The sequence below is a fragment of the Lineus longissimus genome, chromosome 14, assembly GCF_910592395.1.
Source record: "Lineus longissimus chromosome 14, tnLinLong1.2, whole genome shotgun sequence".
Lineage (NCBI taxonomy): Eukaryota > Metazoa > Nemertea > Pilidiophora > Heteronemertea > Lineidae > Lineus > Lineus longissimus.
This window is the reverse complement of record NC_088321.1, coordinates 14,607,838-14,625,765: the sequence shown is the minus strand read 5'-3', so window position 1 is coordinate 14,625,765 and position 17,928 is coordinate 14,607,838. Positions and strand designations below refer to the sequence as shown.

At 40.4% G+C, this 17,928-nt stretch overlaps 2 protein-coding genes across 3 annotated transcripts; one reads left to right on the top strand and one right to left on the bottom strand.

Moving 5' to 3' along the window:
* The first annotated feature begins 215 nt into the window (after positions 1 to 215).
* LOC135498579 (solute carrier family 25 member 44-like) lies at positions 216 to 3,191 on the top strand. Of its 2 annotated transcripts, none has more exons than XM_064788875.1 (4): positions 216 to 338; positions 530 to 1,281; positions 1,673 to 1,800; positions 2,402 to 3,191. In XM_064788875.1, the coding sequence occupies exons 2-4, from the start codon at positions 603 to 605 to the stop codon at positions 2,588 to 2,590; spliced, it is 996 nt and encodes a 331-aa protein (XP_064644945.1). In that variant the 5' UTR covers positions 216 to 338; positions 530 to 602; the 3' UTR covers positions 2,591 to 3,191. The 2 variants fall into 2 exon arrangements, with proteins under 2 accessions (XP_064644945.1, XP_064644946.1); XM_064788876.1 differs by having other exon boundaries at positions 228 to 258.
* A 389-nt stretch (positions 3,192 to 3,580) lies between these two features.
* On the bottom strand, positions 3,581 to 17,734 carry LOC135498787 (monoacylglycerol lipase ABHD2-like). Its single transcript, XM_064789235.1, has 8 exons — positions 17,604 to 17,734; positions 15,657 to 15,832; positions 12,321 to 12,488; positions 11,416 to 11,599; positions 10,242 to 10,310; positions 7,823 to 8,087; positions 7,274 to 7,358; positions 3,581 to 7,035 (listed from the first exon to the last, which is right to left on the bottom strand). Exons 2-8 carry the CDS (start codon positions 15,718 to 15,720, stop codon positions 6,869 to 6,871), a joined length of 1,002 nt encoding a protein of 333 aa, XP_064645305.1. The 5' UTR covers positions 15,721 to 15,832; positions 17,604 to 17,734; the 3' UTR covers positions 3,581 to 6,868.
* Positions 17,735 to 17,928: the final 194 nt, after the last annotated feature.

Below are 17,928 nucleotides of genomic sequence, written 5' to 3'. Positions count from 1 at the left end.
TTTGTAAATATAGCTAATTCTCTAAGAGACATTAGAAACTTGTGTCATTGATAATAGTAAGTTAGCATATATTACAATAAATAACTCTTTCGAATTCAGTTGATTTTATTGAGGTTTTAATTTATTTTATGTCAATGCAGCAAATATATTTTCTCCGATAAGATTGACCTATTTTTTTAACCAATCAGAAAAGGGGTTACAACCGTAGTAAACAGTGATGGCTTCCTGTGGAAAACTATAAATGGTGACATAATACATGTAATAAACCACAAAATTGAAGGTCAAAATTACATAAATTGATCAAGTGAAGTTAATGAGAACCAGCATGAATAGAAGAGGTAGCTATTGAAACTAATGTCTTGCTCATTTAGTGGTCGAATAGGGTTGAAATTGACAATTATTCTGATTAAATTTGACAATTTCAGAATAGTGAAAGTGTCACTGTCAAGTGATCAGCCTAACACAGTCCCTGACGAAGTGATATTTGAATTGTTTTTAAGTTGTGACCATTTATGATTTTCCTTTTTAGCATAAAACAAATTATGATGACATAGAGATTAGTTTGGAGATCCAGCAAAGACAATTCGCAGAAGGAAACAACAATGTTGAGGATGCAAGATTCACAGGTAGACAAGATGGAATCAAGCAAGAAAATCACGATTATTGAGTTCGAGATGATGGATAAGAGAAAGTTTTTCCCACTGACAGTGCTGAGTGGATTCTCCATCCGTTGCATTCTGTACCCAGTTACGTTGGTAAAGACGCGCCTTCAGATGCAACGAGGGACAGAACTGTACACAGGAACGTTTAACGCGCTGTCGAAAATCCTCAAATCCGAAGGCGCAATGGGTTTATATCGGGGGTTTCTAATCAGCACATTACAAATTGCTCCGCAGGTGTGTTATATTTCGACGTACGAGGGTGTCAGGACCTGTCTCGAAAAATATGGCGGTGTCACGAACACGAAAGTGAAATCAATGATCGGTGGAATGTGTGCGTCAGTTGTCGGACAAACGTTTGTCGTCCCGGTTGATGTCGTATCTCAATACCTCATGGTGCTATCCAAATCTACAGGACATATGCCAGAACATATTCGACGTAGTTTTCCTTTAAGTGTTGACAATATGGCCTACTACTCTCGCTGGGGATTCACGAAGGCGTTATGCAAGGCGCTGTATAAGAGGGACGGTATTGCAGGATTCTATCGAGGGTACCTGGCGTCGCTGGCCGTGTTTGCTCCCAACAGTGCCATGTGGTGGTATTTCTACGACACTTACTGTGGTAAGGCCAGGTCTTTTCAACTTCTTTCAGAAATCGTCATCATATTTTTCAAAAAGCAGGATAAGATTGAAATACGGTACAAATATTTGCAGTATGAAATGTCATCATTGGTGCAAACTAAGGACTGCAGTGGTACGCACTGCATGCACAAATACAAGTGGTGAGAAAACAGTAAATGATGTTAAACTGCACCTTCTAGCGGTTGTCCATCGCAGTTGCTGGCGACTTGAAGAATCAGCTTTCACAATGACCTGCAGTCGATTTCAAACCAACAGACATGAGAGTTTCTATCGCAGGTCACTGCAATTTAACTTGCTTGTTTGCACTGCACTTTAAATGCAAACTAAAGCACCGATTACAAGAAACGTCATTGAATTTCTTTTCTTTCCAGATGTTCTCTCCGGCGTAGCGCCTGTCTGGGTCCCACGACTCGCCCTGCAGTGTATATCCGCGCCACTAGGTGGCATAACAGTTTCTGTGATAACAAACCCATTAGACACTATTAGGACAAGAATACAGGTAAGCTATATGAGATATCCATATCTCAGCTTTCTTGCCAATATTTTGGTGGTTGGTGGTTTTCGAATGAGAAACATCAATGTTGGTTCCATGACTTGAGTATGAATTTTTTCCAATGAGAAACATCAATGTTGGTCCCATGACTTGAGTATGAATGTTACTCTCCAGATGTGTTTGAGGCTGTTCAGTCCCATCTGTAACACACAGGTACCAGTCGAGACAAAGCTCTGGGGACAAAGGGAGGAGGAAGAGATGACAGCCAAGTTTATTAGAGACATAGTGTGGCCTACCCCCTCCAACACTATGAGAAGTGTTTCTATTGTGTCGTTAACCAATACCATTAACCAAAACCTTAACATCATGGACACTGTCGACACCTTCCCTGTCATTTCATAAACGCAGCGTATACTGGAGTTCTGTTCATATACTGGGTGATATGAATAAAGACTAGTAAATGCTTTTACTTCAGTTTTGTACAGAAAGGCCTAGTGTAAATGTACATGGGGTTTTCAGTAAAAGCAATTGCTAGTCTTTATTCATATCGCCCAATGGACCCAGGAATCGAGGTCGGATAAAAAAACAATTTCTTTTGTTTTTCCAGGTTGAGGGAAAAACCTTCTCGAGAACAGTCAGGACTCTGTGGGCTGAGGAGCAAATGGGAATGTTTATGAAAGGACTCTCCGCACGCATGATACAATCTGTAACTTTTTCCTTCTTCATAATACTCGGCTACGAGAGTATAAAGAGGGTGAGCTTGTTAGAGGAGCATAAGGACAAAGTTCGATGGTAGTTGCAGGAGCGAGGAGATTATGATTGAATTCTATTGAAGCACAGCAGTGTATTGGTGGCAGGTGCATGGGTTAAAGAATCACAGTCGTGAGGCCTAAGCCGTTCCAAAAGATTTGAAATTTGTAATTGAATTTGAAAATTTCCAATTGGTGATCGAAGTGTATGTTTGGCAAAAGAGGGTAGAAATAAGTGTACATATTCTGGTTTGGTTAATTTATAATAATCAGGAGCATCAAAAATATAGAAGGTTCGCATATACATTTGTGGTAGCATGATTTAGATCACTGCTATTAGCGGGTATACGATTTGACAGTTCTTGTTGAACTGGTAGCATCTGGATGTGTCCATAGACAGTTGGGAGTTGTGATTTCTGATGCATATTTTAGTACTAAAATGATGTTGATCGAAAGTCTCGGTTATTTTCAATCGACCTCAAGACAGGTCAGAGCCTAGTTGGCAGTTAGTGTGACTGTGATAGATCTCGGGAAAATGTACATGAAGTGGTGATTGATGTACAAAGGCGGTGCTTGTACATTGCATGTACACACAATAATAACTGATTGAATCAATTTGATCGATTAATAAAATAGTTTTAAAATGTTTCTATCCTTGACTTCTTCAGTGTGGGATTACTCATCGGTTTGTTTTGTCTTGCCATTTTGACTGTCCGATTGGCTCAGTGGAAACATCAACACCTGTCATCTCTAAGGTCCCGGATTCAACACTGTCGGAGTAGGCCACACCCAAGAGTGAAGGATCGATATTCAACTTTGCCACCGTTGGGTTAGATTTCCAGATGGAGCTGATCCTGATGTGTTGTAGATTGTGACTCTTGGACAGAGAGGTTGCCTAGAGGTCTCCGATTTCCTCGAGATGTCCTAACGATGCTCTTGTCTCCACTCAATACATTGATGCTGTGACAATCAAATGCAACTGGTCATTGTAAAATCCTTCAGTGCAGCAAAATAATCAAATAACTCGGGAAGGCATCTGTGCTCATTTTAGTTTATTCATTATAAAATCTCACATAACTCCTTGTGCATTATGTGTAGTCATATTCTGCTATGATTGTACATAAGATTTAGCATTCCCAACAAAAATATTTAATTTAGCTAAGGTAAAGGGGTACAATTAAGGCCCCAACAGTGTATAAAACAACTGGCAGCACACTTCAATGCACACAGAGGCTATATATTTGTATCGGGGCTTTAATTGTATCATTTTATCTCAAATACAGGCCAGTTTCTGAGCAAAAAGGTGCCATTCAGAATGAAGAATTCTCACAACATGGGCAGAGGCTGTAAGTGTAATTGTACTGGTGCTATAAGTGTATCATTTTACCTTAAATACAGGCCAGTTTCTGAGCATAGCATACAGGTGCCATTCAGAGTGAAGATCGCTTACAGTACAATAATGGACACAGAGGCGGTAATTCTACTGGTGCCATAATTTTACCATTTTACCGTACATTCAGCCTGGTTTCTGAGCCTACAGGTGCCGTTCAGAGTGAATTTCCCTCACAACATTTGTGGCTTTCAGAATATCCGTTTGAGCTATAATCATACAACGTTGCTTGCTCTTTCTATATCGGACAACATCAACTTGGCACTTGCAACAAAAATAGACCATATCTGTCGAGTCATTTATCAAAAATCTCTTGATTGAAATGTCCAAAGAAAACTGGTTACCACAATAAGCAGAATTTGAAGTACAACTTGTGGGCTAAAAAGCTGATAAATACCTTTAAGCAGGGCCCACAAAGCCCATTGAAAGTGTGAAAGCTGGCCGGAATAGCATAAATACGTCGCAAAATTCAAATCTATTTTCTATCATTGGAAGGGAACTATCTGCTATCTACCTTAGACAATTTAGCTTGGGTATTTGTAAGTTGTGCATATGAGGGACAGTATTTGCCCATCCGTTCAATGGCACCACACATCTATGCTGGCTGGTCAGCTACAAGTGTGTGTGGTGCCTGGGGAAGGCTGGGCAAATACTGCCCCATCACATACACACAGCTCTTAAAATGCACGCAGCATGAACAAAATCGATATTACACCTTCTCAGTGGGTTGGCTAAGTGAAATACAGGTCCATGATATTGGATGAAACAATCACTGTACCAAGGGGCAATGAGTACGATATATTAAACAATATATCTTTTGTATTTTATGCAACTCATTCCAAGGTAGGTGCAGTGGCAAATGTTTCGTAGATACGCCAAGGGAATTATGAGAGTGGTTTCCTGGACGTGTTGTCCACGATGTCAAGTCCAGTATGGTGCGCAGTCGACAGAACCAAGAGGTCCCATCGAAGTCTTCCAGCCTCGGCATGTCCTCAACTCCTCCTTGGCGAACAAACCACGTCAACACCTGGGACATCACGACCACGGGTAATGTCCCAAGGGATAACCGACATCTCTCCATCAAGGTGGAGGCGTCAGGACATTAGGATGCTCCAGTACTAGTAGACACTTGGCCTTATATATCACATTATCCTTAATATAATATAACATCAAATATCTTAATAAATAAATACTGTGAATTTCAACATATATATAATTCCTGAGTATACATCTAAGACAAAAATGCTGTAGTCCAGTTTAGTATGGTATAATTGTAAACCGTAATTTTATGACCACGTCCTCCTGATTATGAGTGCTCTTACCACTACTCCACTGATCTCCGCATCACTTGAAGCAATGGTTGTGCGTGACTAGTTGCAAAAGTTCTGCCAAGATGCCTAGCTCGTGGCTCCTGGTAAGAAGAGTGACACAAATTTTAGTACATTTTCTGAAGCACAACATTTTTAGCCCAACTTTAACCAAAAAGCCACCTATTCAAGAACACAGATTAAAAGCAATTATCATGTCAATCATAAAACTAATATATCAATCAATTAAGCAAATTAATTAACAGTTTGCTAAATGCTCTATCCTCAGATTGGGGGACCAAAATGTCACAATTGTAAATTTGTGAAAATAACCTAACCTACCTCACATTGGGTATCATTTTGGGGAAGTTTTTCACAAGCTGTCTAATGTTACAATTAGTTTTGTTATTGGGTACAATTTTTTTGGCAACCCCCAGTTTGCAAGGTTGAAGCTGTTGGCACGGATGGATTGACAAAAATACTGAAGCACTCCTCTTTACTACGGTAGATATGTTATCGGAAATACTTCTGGCAAAGAAAAATAAGCACAGATAAAGCAAGCCAAGATCTACAACATTCTGCAGTTGCCATGGTTATATCCTTAACTGGTTTTGTGGAATTGGCTCTACTTTCCCATCCAGACCATGTGGGGAGTGATGATCTTTACGTAAATACTAGGTCTACTACCTTTGCGACAAAAGTTTAGAATACTTATGCCCACAACTAAGGCAAGTTTTAGTCATAAATTGCAAACAGAATAGTTTGAAAGCATCGATACTGGTCCAGTAATCCATTTCATGAGAAAAAGCACTTGAATATTTAGCAATTTCACCCAGAAAACCTATCAGTTTCATAATTTTTCACAAATAGCTCATACAAACAATTATCACCTTCAACAAAATAGCTTCATTTACAGGGTGTCTCTAAAAACCTTACAACTTCCATTTATTTTCTTGCAGAAACATAATCAGGTGACTGTCCGCCCATGACCGCATAGGTGAACTCGCACATTTCTATACGCACTAGGCAAACTGGCAAACGCCTTCCGCCTAAAAACATTGAAATTTGTTGAATTGAATACGTGCCGAATACAAATTTCAATAGTGCCGTTGTGTGCACAGATATACAAATACTATACACACCAAGTTTCATCAAATTTGTATGCATGATAACTGTTCTATGGCATTGTGTATAACTGCATTTCTATTTTCCTGGACCACCAGTAATGACGAACGGCGTACCCCTTTAACTGACAATCATAACCAGGCATAACCATGAACAAAATAGTCCTTTTTCTTTTTCAGACATGATCATATAGCGACAAATTAAACCGTGGAGACATCCCGTAGAAAATACTACAATTTTCTTCAACAAAATATCACATTTATTTCAGGCAAAGTTAGATCTAGAGCAGGCAAAAATCATTTTCTTTTTCTAAAAGATGTTTCAAAATCACCGTTGAATACAGACACATGTATACAAATACTATACATACCAAGTTTCAGCAAATTTGCATGCATAATAACTAGACCACGGCATTGTGCATAACTGCATTTCTATTTTCTTGACCCAGGATAAGATACGGTGTAACCCTTTAAGAAAATGATTTCCGCGCTGCACAGAGTCACCTAGTGGTCATATTCAGTAACATTTATCACAGCATTAGAATAGTCCAGAACGATCTTGTCTAACCAAGTAACGCTCTGTGGCATTATCCAATTCTTCTCTTGACCCTCGAAGAATCCAAGATGGCCGCCATGCTTTGTGACGACGAACAGCGATTTGTCATGGGTGTCTGTAAAGAGGAGAAGAGTTTGATTTTTTTAATTATTTTACTAACGAGGAGTTTTTTCTTTCTGAAATCATTCAATTCAGTGACTAAAGGGATGATGCCTCAATGTAGGGCATGCAAGTCCATTGACCCAACTCTGGAGAGCGCTGATGTTTATTTCGAAAACAGGTCTCACCACTGCGCTATGCAGACTTGGGTGATTCTACAATCGGGTAACTATTTACAACACTTGTTCACTTACAGGCATGATTCAGTGGGATGTCAAACACCACATCTGGGACGATGACATCATCGTGTGCGTTCAATATAAGCATCGGGATGTCGATCTGAAAATTGTGAATATTCACATTAGTGAATTAGGCCGAGGATACCGTCAAACGCCAGATTCTAACAGATGTTTTATTTTTCACAGACTTCACAAGCGACCTCCCTTAGCGGACACCTCTCGATTAAGGACATGCATCCGGTCCCAAATTTTTCATTTCCGTTGAAATTAACCTCTGTAATCCGGATACTTCTTAGACAAGGACACCATAGTAAGGCTACTTTTTCTGGCTACTGGATCCGTGCCTGGACCACAAGGTGTCCGCAAAAGAGAAGTCCTCACTAAAAAGATACAGTGGAACCTCCCTTAGCGGACACCTCTCTATTAAGGACAATAGTTTTGGTCCCAAATTGGTTGTTTCCATTAAATTTGACCCCTGTAATCAGGACACCTCTGTATTAAGGACAGCACTTGTCAGTCTCCGAGGGTGTCCTTAATAAAGTGGTCGGCGATCAAGATACTTACTTTAGGTAAATAACTTGCACTGCTTGACCACTTATAATACTCTTCTAAATTGTCGAAACCCGCTCGCCGTCGAGAATAAACTTCGTCGAGGTAATGGAGGGACGTGCTCGCATATATCTTATCGAGGTCAAGGTCATATTTTTTCAAGGCCTTTTCGCTGAAGAGGACATCGGCATGTTGCTTCATGACTCGAATTTGGTTCAAGGTCATCATAAATATATAGAAACGACGTAGGTGTTCCCATTTGAGAAGATACGGCCAAACCCTGGAGGGAAAATTGGAAATTAAAAACGGAACATTTTTCAAAATGCGAAGGAATCCCTAAAATCTTCACTGCTCATTACGTTTTAATTCGTAATTGAATTTGAAAGTTTCAAATTGTGTGAATACGTTTAAAAAAATTGATTTGTAATTTAATTCGAAAGTTTCAAATTCTGTGAATACGCACGGACTATAAATTTCAACAATGCCCATGTATAGCCAGATATATAAATTCTATAGATACCAAGTTTCAGCCAATTTGCATGCATAATAATTGCACGATTGCATTGAGTTAAATTGCATTTCTATTATCCTGTCCCATCAGAAAACACGGTGTACGCCGACTTTAGCAGTTCCAACAGTAGGCCCTATGGACTTGGTCATGTAAGAAAACATTTCATTTTCAGATTAAAGAGACAATAGATGTTAAAATGGTGGCATATGTTAAATTAAATGTTCAGGCAACAGATTTTTTCAAACATCGGTCGACAAAACGATCTAGCCATACAGGTCCAACAGTAGGCCCTATGGACTTGCTCATGTAAGCAAACATTTCATTTCCAGATTAAAGAGACAATAGATGTTAAAATGGTGGCATATGTTAAATTAAATGTTCAGGCAACAGATTTTTTCAAACATCGGTCACCAAAACAATCGAGTCATACAATTTGTTTTAACCACCACCTGTTATTAAAGAGAAAAGGCAGCACGATTGAAAACACTGATGGACCGTAACGTGGGGTGAAGTTGGCCCTGGGGTTGAAATAGCCCCAGGTCTAAAAATGTTATTTGGGTTAAACTATGATACGTTTAGCCCACTTTGTTATCATATAAGATCTTTTTGTAGAGTGAGACAGTTGAAATAGAAGATTTCTCATGCATGGTTCAAGCTGTAGAGTGGAAAAATGTATGTGGGTTAGTTTTACCCCACCTTGGGTTATTGTCACCCCACCTTATGGTACACAATGCACAATGGGTGGGCACATATGATGGCCATTGAAAAAAGACAACAGTCACAGTTACTATAGATAGGAAATCGACACCACAAACAACATTAGCAGTAACTACACTATAAGCCGTGAAATTTTTGAAGTGTTTTATTTTTTTCTCGCAATTTATGGGCATGCTATATTAAATGCAAACTCAGAAACTCAACAAGCTCGGCAACAAATTTCTCCAGCAAACCAAATATTAAGTCAATGAAAATGATTTTTGTTTTGCGAAAATTTTATGCTTTACAGAAGACTACAACAGCAACATAATCAAAAGCGACGTCTGAATTGAGCTGAAGTCGAGACGATGTTGTTTAATCGAAATGCACCTGCAGATCCAAGAAATTTCATTAGTAGCTTAGCCACACATGCTAGTGGTGGGAGTTGGGGGGGAGGGGGGCTACAAAAATGGAAAGGGTAAAGGAAATAGAGTTCGTTGGTTACACACCAGGAGTCAGGGGTCTCATGAATTTTTTGTGAATTGTGAAAATCATCACACCCGTAGCTAGCTTTATGGTTATGGGGGAAAATTTCTTTTTTTGTCTTGCGTCAGTCTCTCACCATATGGCTAAAGGCCTTAAATTTAGCGTACAATTTGGTGACTTTTACTGCGATGACGTCACCAGCACAGCCTCACAACTACAGCTACTCATTCTCGAAAAAAAAATTCTCATAAAATCTGAGAACACTAAACAATAGTATTAGTAACTAATCAGTCAGGGAAAGATCCTCAATCGACCAATCGTAGCCCGATTAAGCTATCACCTGCCAATCAGCCTGCATCAGTCACTACTCTCTACTCTTGTCAACAAGAACAGCTTGGTTGACATGTACTGTGAACGGGAAAGTTTTAACACCTCTTAAGTTCCATGATTTGTGAAAATTTCCAAGAAATTGAAAATTTTCACGATCTTCATTTTGAAAAATTTTGAAAATTTTTTTCCAATCGAAATATCTTTTGTGCGAGTAAAGATTGGCAAATTTAATTGCGATAGAACATGTTTTTTAAAATAAGCACAGAATCAAGCTGCCGTGGAAAGAAACGCCACAAGCTGATTGAGCCAGTATTAAATACAATGAAATCGCTTCCTTGTCTACCACGGGTCGATTGAGGAAACCTTCCCTGACTACTAAACATGCAGCAGACAATGATATAAAATACTGGCCTCTGGTAAAGATATTTAGAACTCATATCCTGACTGTAGATATCTGTGGCTTGGTTTTGGTAAACACAACTGAAGGGAAGTCAAAGACATAATAAACATTGCATATCAACACCGTGGGAAATACCGCATTTCTGTGGGAAATACCGCATTTCCGTGAGAAATACCGCTTTTCCGTCCGGAAATATCGCTTTTCCATGGGAAATATTGATTTTTCCGTGGGAAATATCGCATTTCCATGGGAAATACCGCACTTCTGTGGGAAATATCGCATTTCCGTGGGAAATATCGCATTTCCATGGGAAATATTGCATTTCCGTGGGAAATACCGCATTTCCGTGTGAAACATCGCATTTCCGTGGGAAATATCGCATTTCCGTGGGAAATACCACATTTCCGTGGGAAATATCGCATTTCCGTGGGAAATATCGCATCTCCGTGGGAAATACCGCATTTCCGTGGGAAATATCAAAGTTTCAACAAAAGGTGTGAGCCTTTAAGTGTTGCGTGTGTCCAGGGTGAAGTCAAACCCATCATTTACATTCGTCGTGGCCTAACCGCTGTGCACATAAGGACATTGCAGGGAAAGCAAAGGTTGCAATTTGAATCAAATTAATCTTCACCTTCCAACACCCGAGTGAGAGGAAAATACTTGGTTATGTACAACCTACCTATTCCACGGTGGCCGCAATGCTCTGGAAATCGTTTTTATTATTTGAAACTTTCGAAACTTAATTTTTGAAAATGAGATGCTCTCAGAGGCATTTTGCAAGTCTCTGAGAGACAAAGCCAACCACTGCAGAAACTTCCTTGCAAACATCCTCCCCAACATTCTCCAAGTCAATGCGGAGAATAACGACCTATCTTTTTTCAGCGGACATGGAAAAATAGAGGGCGGACCAGGCTTTGAACCGGCCCAACTTGTATCATTTCATGTGTGTTGAATAGCAGAGTCACAACACCACAAATGTTTAAAAACCGGCCTGGACCAAACACCACAAGGTTTGAAGATAGCTGGACATCGAGATGCAGCCCATATCACATGAGATACATTAAATGAAATCCACGCTCCACCCTGACCTTGAAATGTACACACACTTTGAAGATACAGATGGCGCCACACACAAGAAGAAACCTTCAGCAGCTAGCGCCCCCTATGGGACATCACTAGACCTACCTGTTGACGTCATATCCCTGACATAGCGACATGGCACAAATGAAAAAGTCTTGATTTTTCTTGTCCATGCCAAGATATTTTGTGAGGATGTTTGCACCCATGCTGCAGCCGACACCCACTAGTTTTGAATCTGGATACGTCTCCCGTACATAGTGGACCATCATTTCATACTCTTCTGTTCCACCTGAAAAATTGATTTGTAATTGAGTTACATGTGCAGTGGACACCTCTTTATTATGGACACCTCTCTATTACGGACAACCTCTCTGTTAAGGACACCCTCTCTGTTAAGGACACCCTCTCTATTAAGGACACCCTCTCTATTATTAAGGACACCCTCTCTATTAAGGACACCCTCTCTATTAAGGACACCCCATCTATTATGGACACCCCCTTTATGAACTCTAGCATATGTATTCAAAGTATGTTTAAACTCCCCACCCTCTCTATTAAGGACACTGCCTTTGGTCCCAAATTGGCAGTTTCCATTGAATTCAAACCTCTGTAATCAGGACACCTCTTAATCAAGGAGAGCATGTATCAGTCCCAGGGGTGTCCTTAATTGCGAGGTTGTACTCTAATCTTTTTAGAGACAAGAGGACATGGGAAGTTATGCATGAAGTTGGCCTTCAACAATGGTTTTAATCATCAAGTCCACGATCAGGCTCCTCCACATGGTTTTCTCAAAGTCATGAAAGTGGGGTGTTACCCTTGATATTTGAGCAGTTGTGCTAGTTTACAACAGGTAGGGTAGCCAGAAATTTAAGGTTGGGTGGCCTAATAGACACCCTTTACAAAACACTAGAGCAAGGAAGGGTGGCACTTTTAAGGTAGGGTGGTACGCTGCCAGGGATGAGTGGGCCGCCCTGATAAATGGCCTTGTGGGACACATGTTGATGGCTTACCATAGGTGTATATCCGCGGCGCCGTCAGTGGGACATCTTTCAGCGCCCCCAAGTGGTTGAGGACGGAAACACGGAAGCCGTTATTTTGAGCGTAATCGACCATGGTCCGGATGTACAGGCTTTCACTGCTGTTGGCGATGCCGGGACAGATCAGCATCGTGTAATCGCCTGGAACAAAAACGGAACCACCCTTAGCGGACACCTCTTTATTAAGTACAACCTCTCTATTAAGGACACTAGTTATAGTCCTAAAGTAGTTGTTTCCATTCACTTCGACCTCTCTAATCAGGACACCTCTATATTAAGGACACTAGTTATGGTCCTAAATTAGTTGTTTCCATTCAATTCGACCTCTCTAATCAGGACACCTCTCTATAAAGGACGGCAAAGGTCAGTCCCAAGGGTGTCCTGAATAGAGAGGTTCTACTGTATACCGTTTGACTTTGTCTTGCATTTACAAGGTTTGAAATTAATACCCATGTCGTGGAATCAAGTTCCTCCGTCAAATACGCATGATTTCATTTGAGCAAAATTGACCATGATTTAAATCGCTTGCGATGATAATCGCTCATCTGCAGGGGTCGCCACAGGTGCCTACGACAAGAATTGGTGATCGTAGTGACCGGCAATCAATTCCAACCCAGTGATTACCGATTATTATCACAGGTGGCAGCGATTTTAATCGATCGTTTGCGGGGGGGAGTTTAAGTGCGGGAAAGTACATCACAAATAGTAAAGGGTTAAAGTCTTCCAATCCAAAGGACGTTATAATTAGCAATCATAACAACTATGAGAAATTGGCATATGGCATTTGACAGCTCTCCAAGTTCTCAACAATCGTGGCCTACATTTTAGGCCACTTTTTACACTGCCGCACATCATTAAATCATTATTTATTATTAATTTTTTTCATAAGAGTACATGTAAGTATTTTCATATCTTATATCTAATGTGCACTGATCCGGCAGACAAGACCACAGAAAATCAAAACTTTACCGGATAAGGTTCAAATTCTTCCAAAATCATGGAAAGTGAACCTGGGACAGTCTTTTCCAAAAACAGAAAGTCCCCGATTCTCTTTATTAACATTCCTGGGTGCATTTTTTTAGTGATAAATGTGCAAAAATGCATTGACGAAAAGTTGCATGACCTATGAGGGTGCCAGTGATCTGCAAATCCTACCCAAAGATTCTCAGACTTCGATGAGAAGTTGAGTCCAGGCAAGCTACTCATCTTTCTCACTTGGTGGGGTCTTTAATCTGCCCTGCTATAGACACCAGATACAAGGAACCCCAGTTCTAAGGCTCATTCGAAGGACTGTGAAGAGCAAGGAATTTTAGTTCCTTGGAAGCCACGCCGGTTCATCCAGAAATACAATCCTGGGTTCTCCCCGGGATTAACCCTGAGCCCTGTAACCAACCACACAGCGCTAATCAGCTTATATCACCTCATACATAAATGATATCAAATTATCAATATCAAAATAATGATGCATTACGATCAACAGTGCGATTTCTAGTATGCACAATAACAAGAATTTATTGATTTGAGAACAAGACTGGTAACCTAGTGCACCTGATATTGCTCAAGATTCACCATCATAAGGTCAGTGACAGTGCATTCATGGCATACGCAATACTCTGCATGCTTACTATTTGGACTTTGAATTACAAGTCATTGGCCTTAAATTGCATGTTATCTTAAAGGCCCGAGTTCTCAGCTGAAAATTACCCTCTTTCCCAAAGAAAACATTGATTTTCGAACTTTGCCTGTGATAAATAACAGAAACTTTGGACTTTGATGAACCTATCTTGAAAGTCAAGACAGACAAACCTTTTGAGATATCACTTGACACTCAGTTAAGACAAATATGCCTAGTATTACAAGTATTTGGACTTTGAATATCCAGTCATTGGTCTTACGCATGTAGTCTTTTAAAGGTCATTGCAGTTTGTGTATATTGTTTTCGTCTGTGGCACAAGTAAATAGAAGTGAATATTTCAGTGGTACAATAACCAGACATGCAAACGTCATGGTAATTGGCATTTAGAGTATAATCTATATTTGTGTACAAATATTAAGTGTGTATTCATATAATTGAATAATCTCCAATTCAATTTCATATTTTGAATGAATGGTGTATTCTTTTATCAAAGCAGAACTTAATATGACCCCTGACCCCAAGAAAAGTGGAATGTGCTCGCAGCCACGAAGGTATATGACTGGGGGGGGGGGGGTTGACACGCATGTAATTGTAAAAGCAAATTACACTGGCCGATACAGGACAAATAAATTTCCACAAGATGACATGGCACATACATTGTTAGTACAATTTATAAAGTTAATAACAGGCATATTCGACAAAAAAAGAAAATAAAGTGATAAATTCTATTCTAGAGATACAAAATAAAATTACAGAATGAAAAGTACGTTTAAACAATCGATGTCAATCAGTGTATGAAACAAAAAATATTTAGAATTGAGAAAATCTGAGGAAATTGTGTATCTCACTACTTCTGGATCAGTTCATCCCATTGGCACCATGGAGAGTCAGCACCACATTTCTCGAGGGTATCCCAGAGATCGAGGTAGAATTTCTTAGGGTCATCCCTTTCCCTCATCTTGTTCACCCACAAAAAACGCTGACCTTGTGCATCAAAATCATAATTGAATGGCTTGGATATGACTTCTGTTTGGTTATCCCAGAGGTACGCGTTGACAATTCCGGGCACTCCAACCTCGATTTGAGCACTACCCTCGGGAAATGTGGTGCTGTTTCACCAGGGTGATTGGTCAATGATGAAAAAACGGGTTCCTTTTGAGCAGGCCGATTTATTGGCGATGTTTGTAAGTCTTCCTTCATGTTTACTCTGAGATGAACTGAATGATTTGGTGCATCACAAAACAAAATGTATTTGAAAGTGAATTTCAGAAACCTTAACATCAATGTAAGCAGATTCTGCAAAATAAATTCTGCATCAAATATCGTATATGTGACTCATCACACTAAAATCAGTAGATAGTCGTCAGGCCAAAAGTCCTCTGGGCTGTCCGACTAGCGCAGTTAAACATCAGCAAATGTCACCTCTGAGGTCCCAGGTTTGATTCTCAGTGGGTCCCCAGTATCCTTATGACTATGCAAGATAAAAATAGAGTTTCAGGGTCTCCGGTTTCCTCCTACTTTATATTACAAATCCCCATATTGTGGCTATGTCTAGGTTACCAATTTTCCTAGAAAAATCAGAATTGATTGCACCTCTCAAATACAAAATCTCAGCTCAGATCAAAATCCTGGAATCATCTCGGATTTTTCACATACCACATCGAACCACTCACCTTTTGTAGGATGTTCAGCAAGACATTCATAAACGTCGAAAGTGACGGTGGCGCCATCAGGCATCGGAAGGGCTATCCGATCCCCCTTCGGTAATGGTGGTTGGACTCTCCCGAGTTTGGCATATAGGATGGTTTGGAGGTGTCCACTCTTTCCCCAAAGGAAAGGTGGGTGGTATCTACAAACAATAACAATGAAAATTGTTTGAAAACTAGACATAACGCGATTTGTGTGAATCGCAATGTATGCCCCCGCTGAGTGGGCATATTTTTAATGTTGGGGAGGTTGAAGGAAACGAATTTAAGTGCTTATACTGGTAGTAATCTGCTTACTGTATTTATGCGCATTTTAGCGCACTGCACGCGCTAATTGAGGGTGCAGTTAAATTCAATTATAAGCGCAGTTTAAGCGCAGTGCGCTAATAATTGGACAAAAATGTTCTTGATGTGCGTGTTGATTGGTGGCAGGAGAGGGGTCATTCCACCTGGAATGAACAGCAGTTGTGTGTTTTGCTGCTTAAATGTCTTTCTCTTTGTCTTTCATGTGGCAGTGCGCGGTATTCAGAGTTAACATGCTAGAGTACTAGCGGGGTTAAACATGGAAGCATGCAGCACGGGACTGTGACAGTTTGTTCACGTATTCTTCCAGCATGTTATTAGAAGTCATGCAGCCTCCCTTCGATGCAGTGACGATGACGTCTCCGAAAAAATTAGCACATGCGTTTATAATCAGGCAAAGTGAAGGCTGAAAATATACCCTAAAACAAGCGATTTAGAACATAATGCCCCCAAGAACATAATGCCCCCATCTCAACTTCGTTGAGCGGGGGCATAATTAGCTTGAAAATAACCACTCCCACACAGGAAAATGCTTTTGCTCAATGTTGCTGACGGAGATAATTCTGTCCTAGATAATGCTCTCAACTCAATATTTCTAACTTGAAAATGCTTGGCAACCTATTATCAAATACAAATGTACCATGGTGCCACCAGTAATAAATCAACTGTTCATACTTCACATTGTGATTCGTTTATCGAATAAGCAAAGACGTCCCAAAGGAGTAATTCATGAGTCATCATCCCCCACAAGTTGGCACAACAGCAATGTGGAGAACTACTCTCCAATTCTGATCACGTCCATTCAAAACGAAATTGAAACAGAGGCAACTGATGACTCATTCAGAGGTATCGATCAGTGCAACCAAGTGATGGTGAGGTTGACACTTTCGCCATGCCATGCCCCTTTTCTTGTTGTTGCAAGCTTTTCACCTAGCAGAGAACTATCAAGTCAATTCAATGTCTTTGAGAAACCTGACCTGGTTAGCCGAAGCATCAGAGGGCAGGTCAAAATTGGACGCAACTAGAGTGTTTCCACAGCCAGCCATGTTGCAGGGAGGGTAGAATTGTCATGCCCGACTTAACAGAATCAAATGCTGTAATTGTTAATGTTACAGCCTACAGCATTAGATATCTTTTCTGTCCCTCCAGCAAGCACACAACCGGTGATGATGTCATGTGAAACAGTCTGTAGGGGCCTACTAGGGTAGCTATGACAAGTGTGATAAGTACAATAACCGTACCAGTATTGCGGTGAATGTAACCCGAGTTGTCAGTGACAGTGCTGGAGATCGTTGGCGTTGTCAAAGCAACGTCATATGATCACTGATCTGTCGTCGACTGTCGTCATGAAAGTCATGACAATTGACATTATTCAATCGATCCACAGACTGACAGAGAAATCATTCTGGCCTATTGATGCAAGCTGATCACACCACTGATCTATTTTTAGCAAGGAGCAGCACCATCCATGATCATGATCGATTTGTAGCTTCTCGGTACACAAGCACTCAGCGCCGATAGCAGTTCACCAAATGCATTGCGCAATGCATGAATGGCCAGGCAAAATCAATCAATCAGAGCTTCATCCAAGCAAAACGTCAAAATACTCACGGTTGCGTCAGCAGTGAGCATGCATTGATAATGCGTTGGACAAATTCGGAGTTTTTGTGATACAATTCTGGTTTCGTTTCTTCGCTGGCAAAATGCAGAACCCGGAATAACACGAAACAAAATGCAGCCAAACCACAAACAAGCAGAAAGTCTGCCATGTTTTTTTATTTTCCAATTATTGACAGTCTCGCGCAGTGGAATTTTGCCCCGGCGAAAAATTCCTGGCTGTTTTCCAGGAAGCGAAATTGAATCTGATTGGGGGTTGTGCGAGACTTCATCATCGGCTGATTTTTGTATGGGGTGTCTAAAAAAAGTTGCTTCAGCA

Excerpts from the sequence above, each read along its gene's own strand:
- LOC135498787 (XM_064789235.1), bottom strand. The coding sequence starts at position 15,720 with ATGCCTGATGGCGCCACCGTCACTTTCGACGTTTATGAATGTCTTGCT. Across the intron at positions 10,311-11,415 it reads CAGGGATATGACGTCAACAG|TTGTGTTTACCAAAACCAAG; the intron begins GTAGGTCTAGTG and ends ACTTCCCTTCAG. Across the intron at positions 7,036-7,273 it reads CATCCCACTGAATCATGCCT|ACACCCATGACAAATCGCTG; the intron begins GTAAGTGAACAA and ends TCCTCTTTACAG.
- LOC135498579 (XM_064788875.1), top strand. The coding sequence starts at position 603 with ATGTTGAGGATGCAAGATTCACAGGTAGACAAGATGGAATCAAGCAAG. Across the intron at positions 1,282-1,672 it reads TTTCTACGACACTTACTGTG|ATGTTCTCTCCGGCGTAGCG; the intron begins GTAAGGCCAGGT and ends TTTTCTTTCCAG. Across the intron at positions 1,801-2,401 it reads CTATTAGGACAAGAATACAG|GTTGAGGGAAAAACCTTCTC; the intron begins GTAAGCTATATG and ends TTGTTTTTCCAG.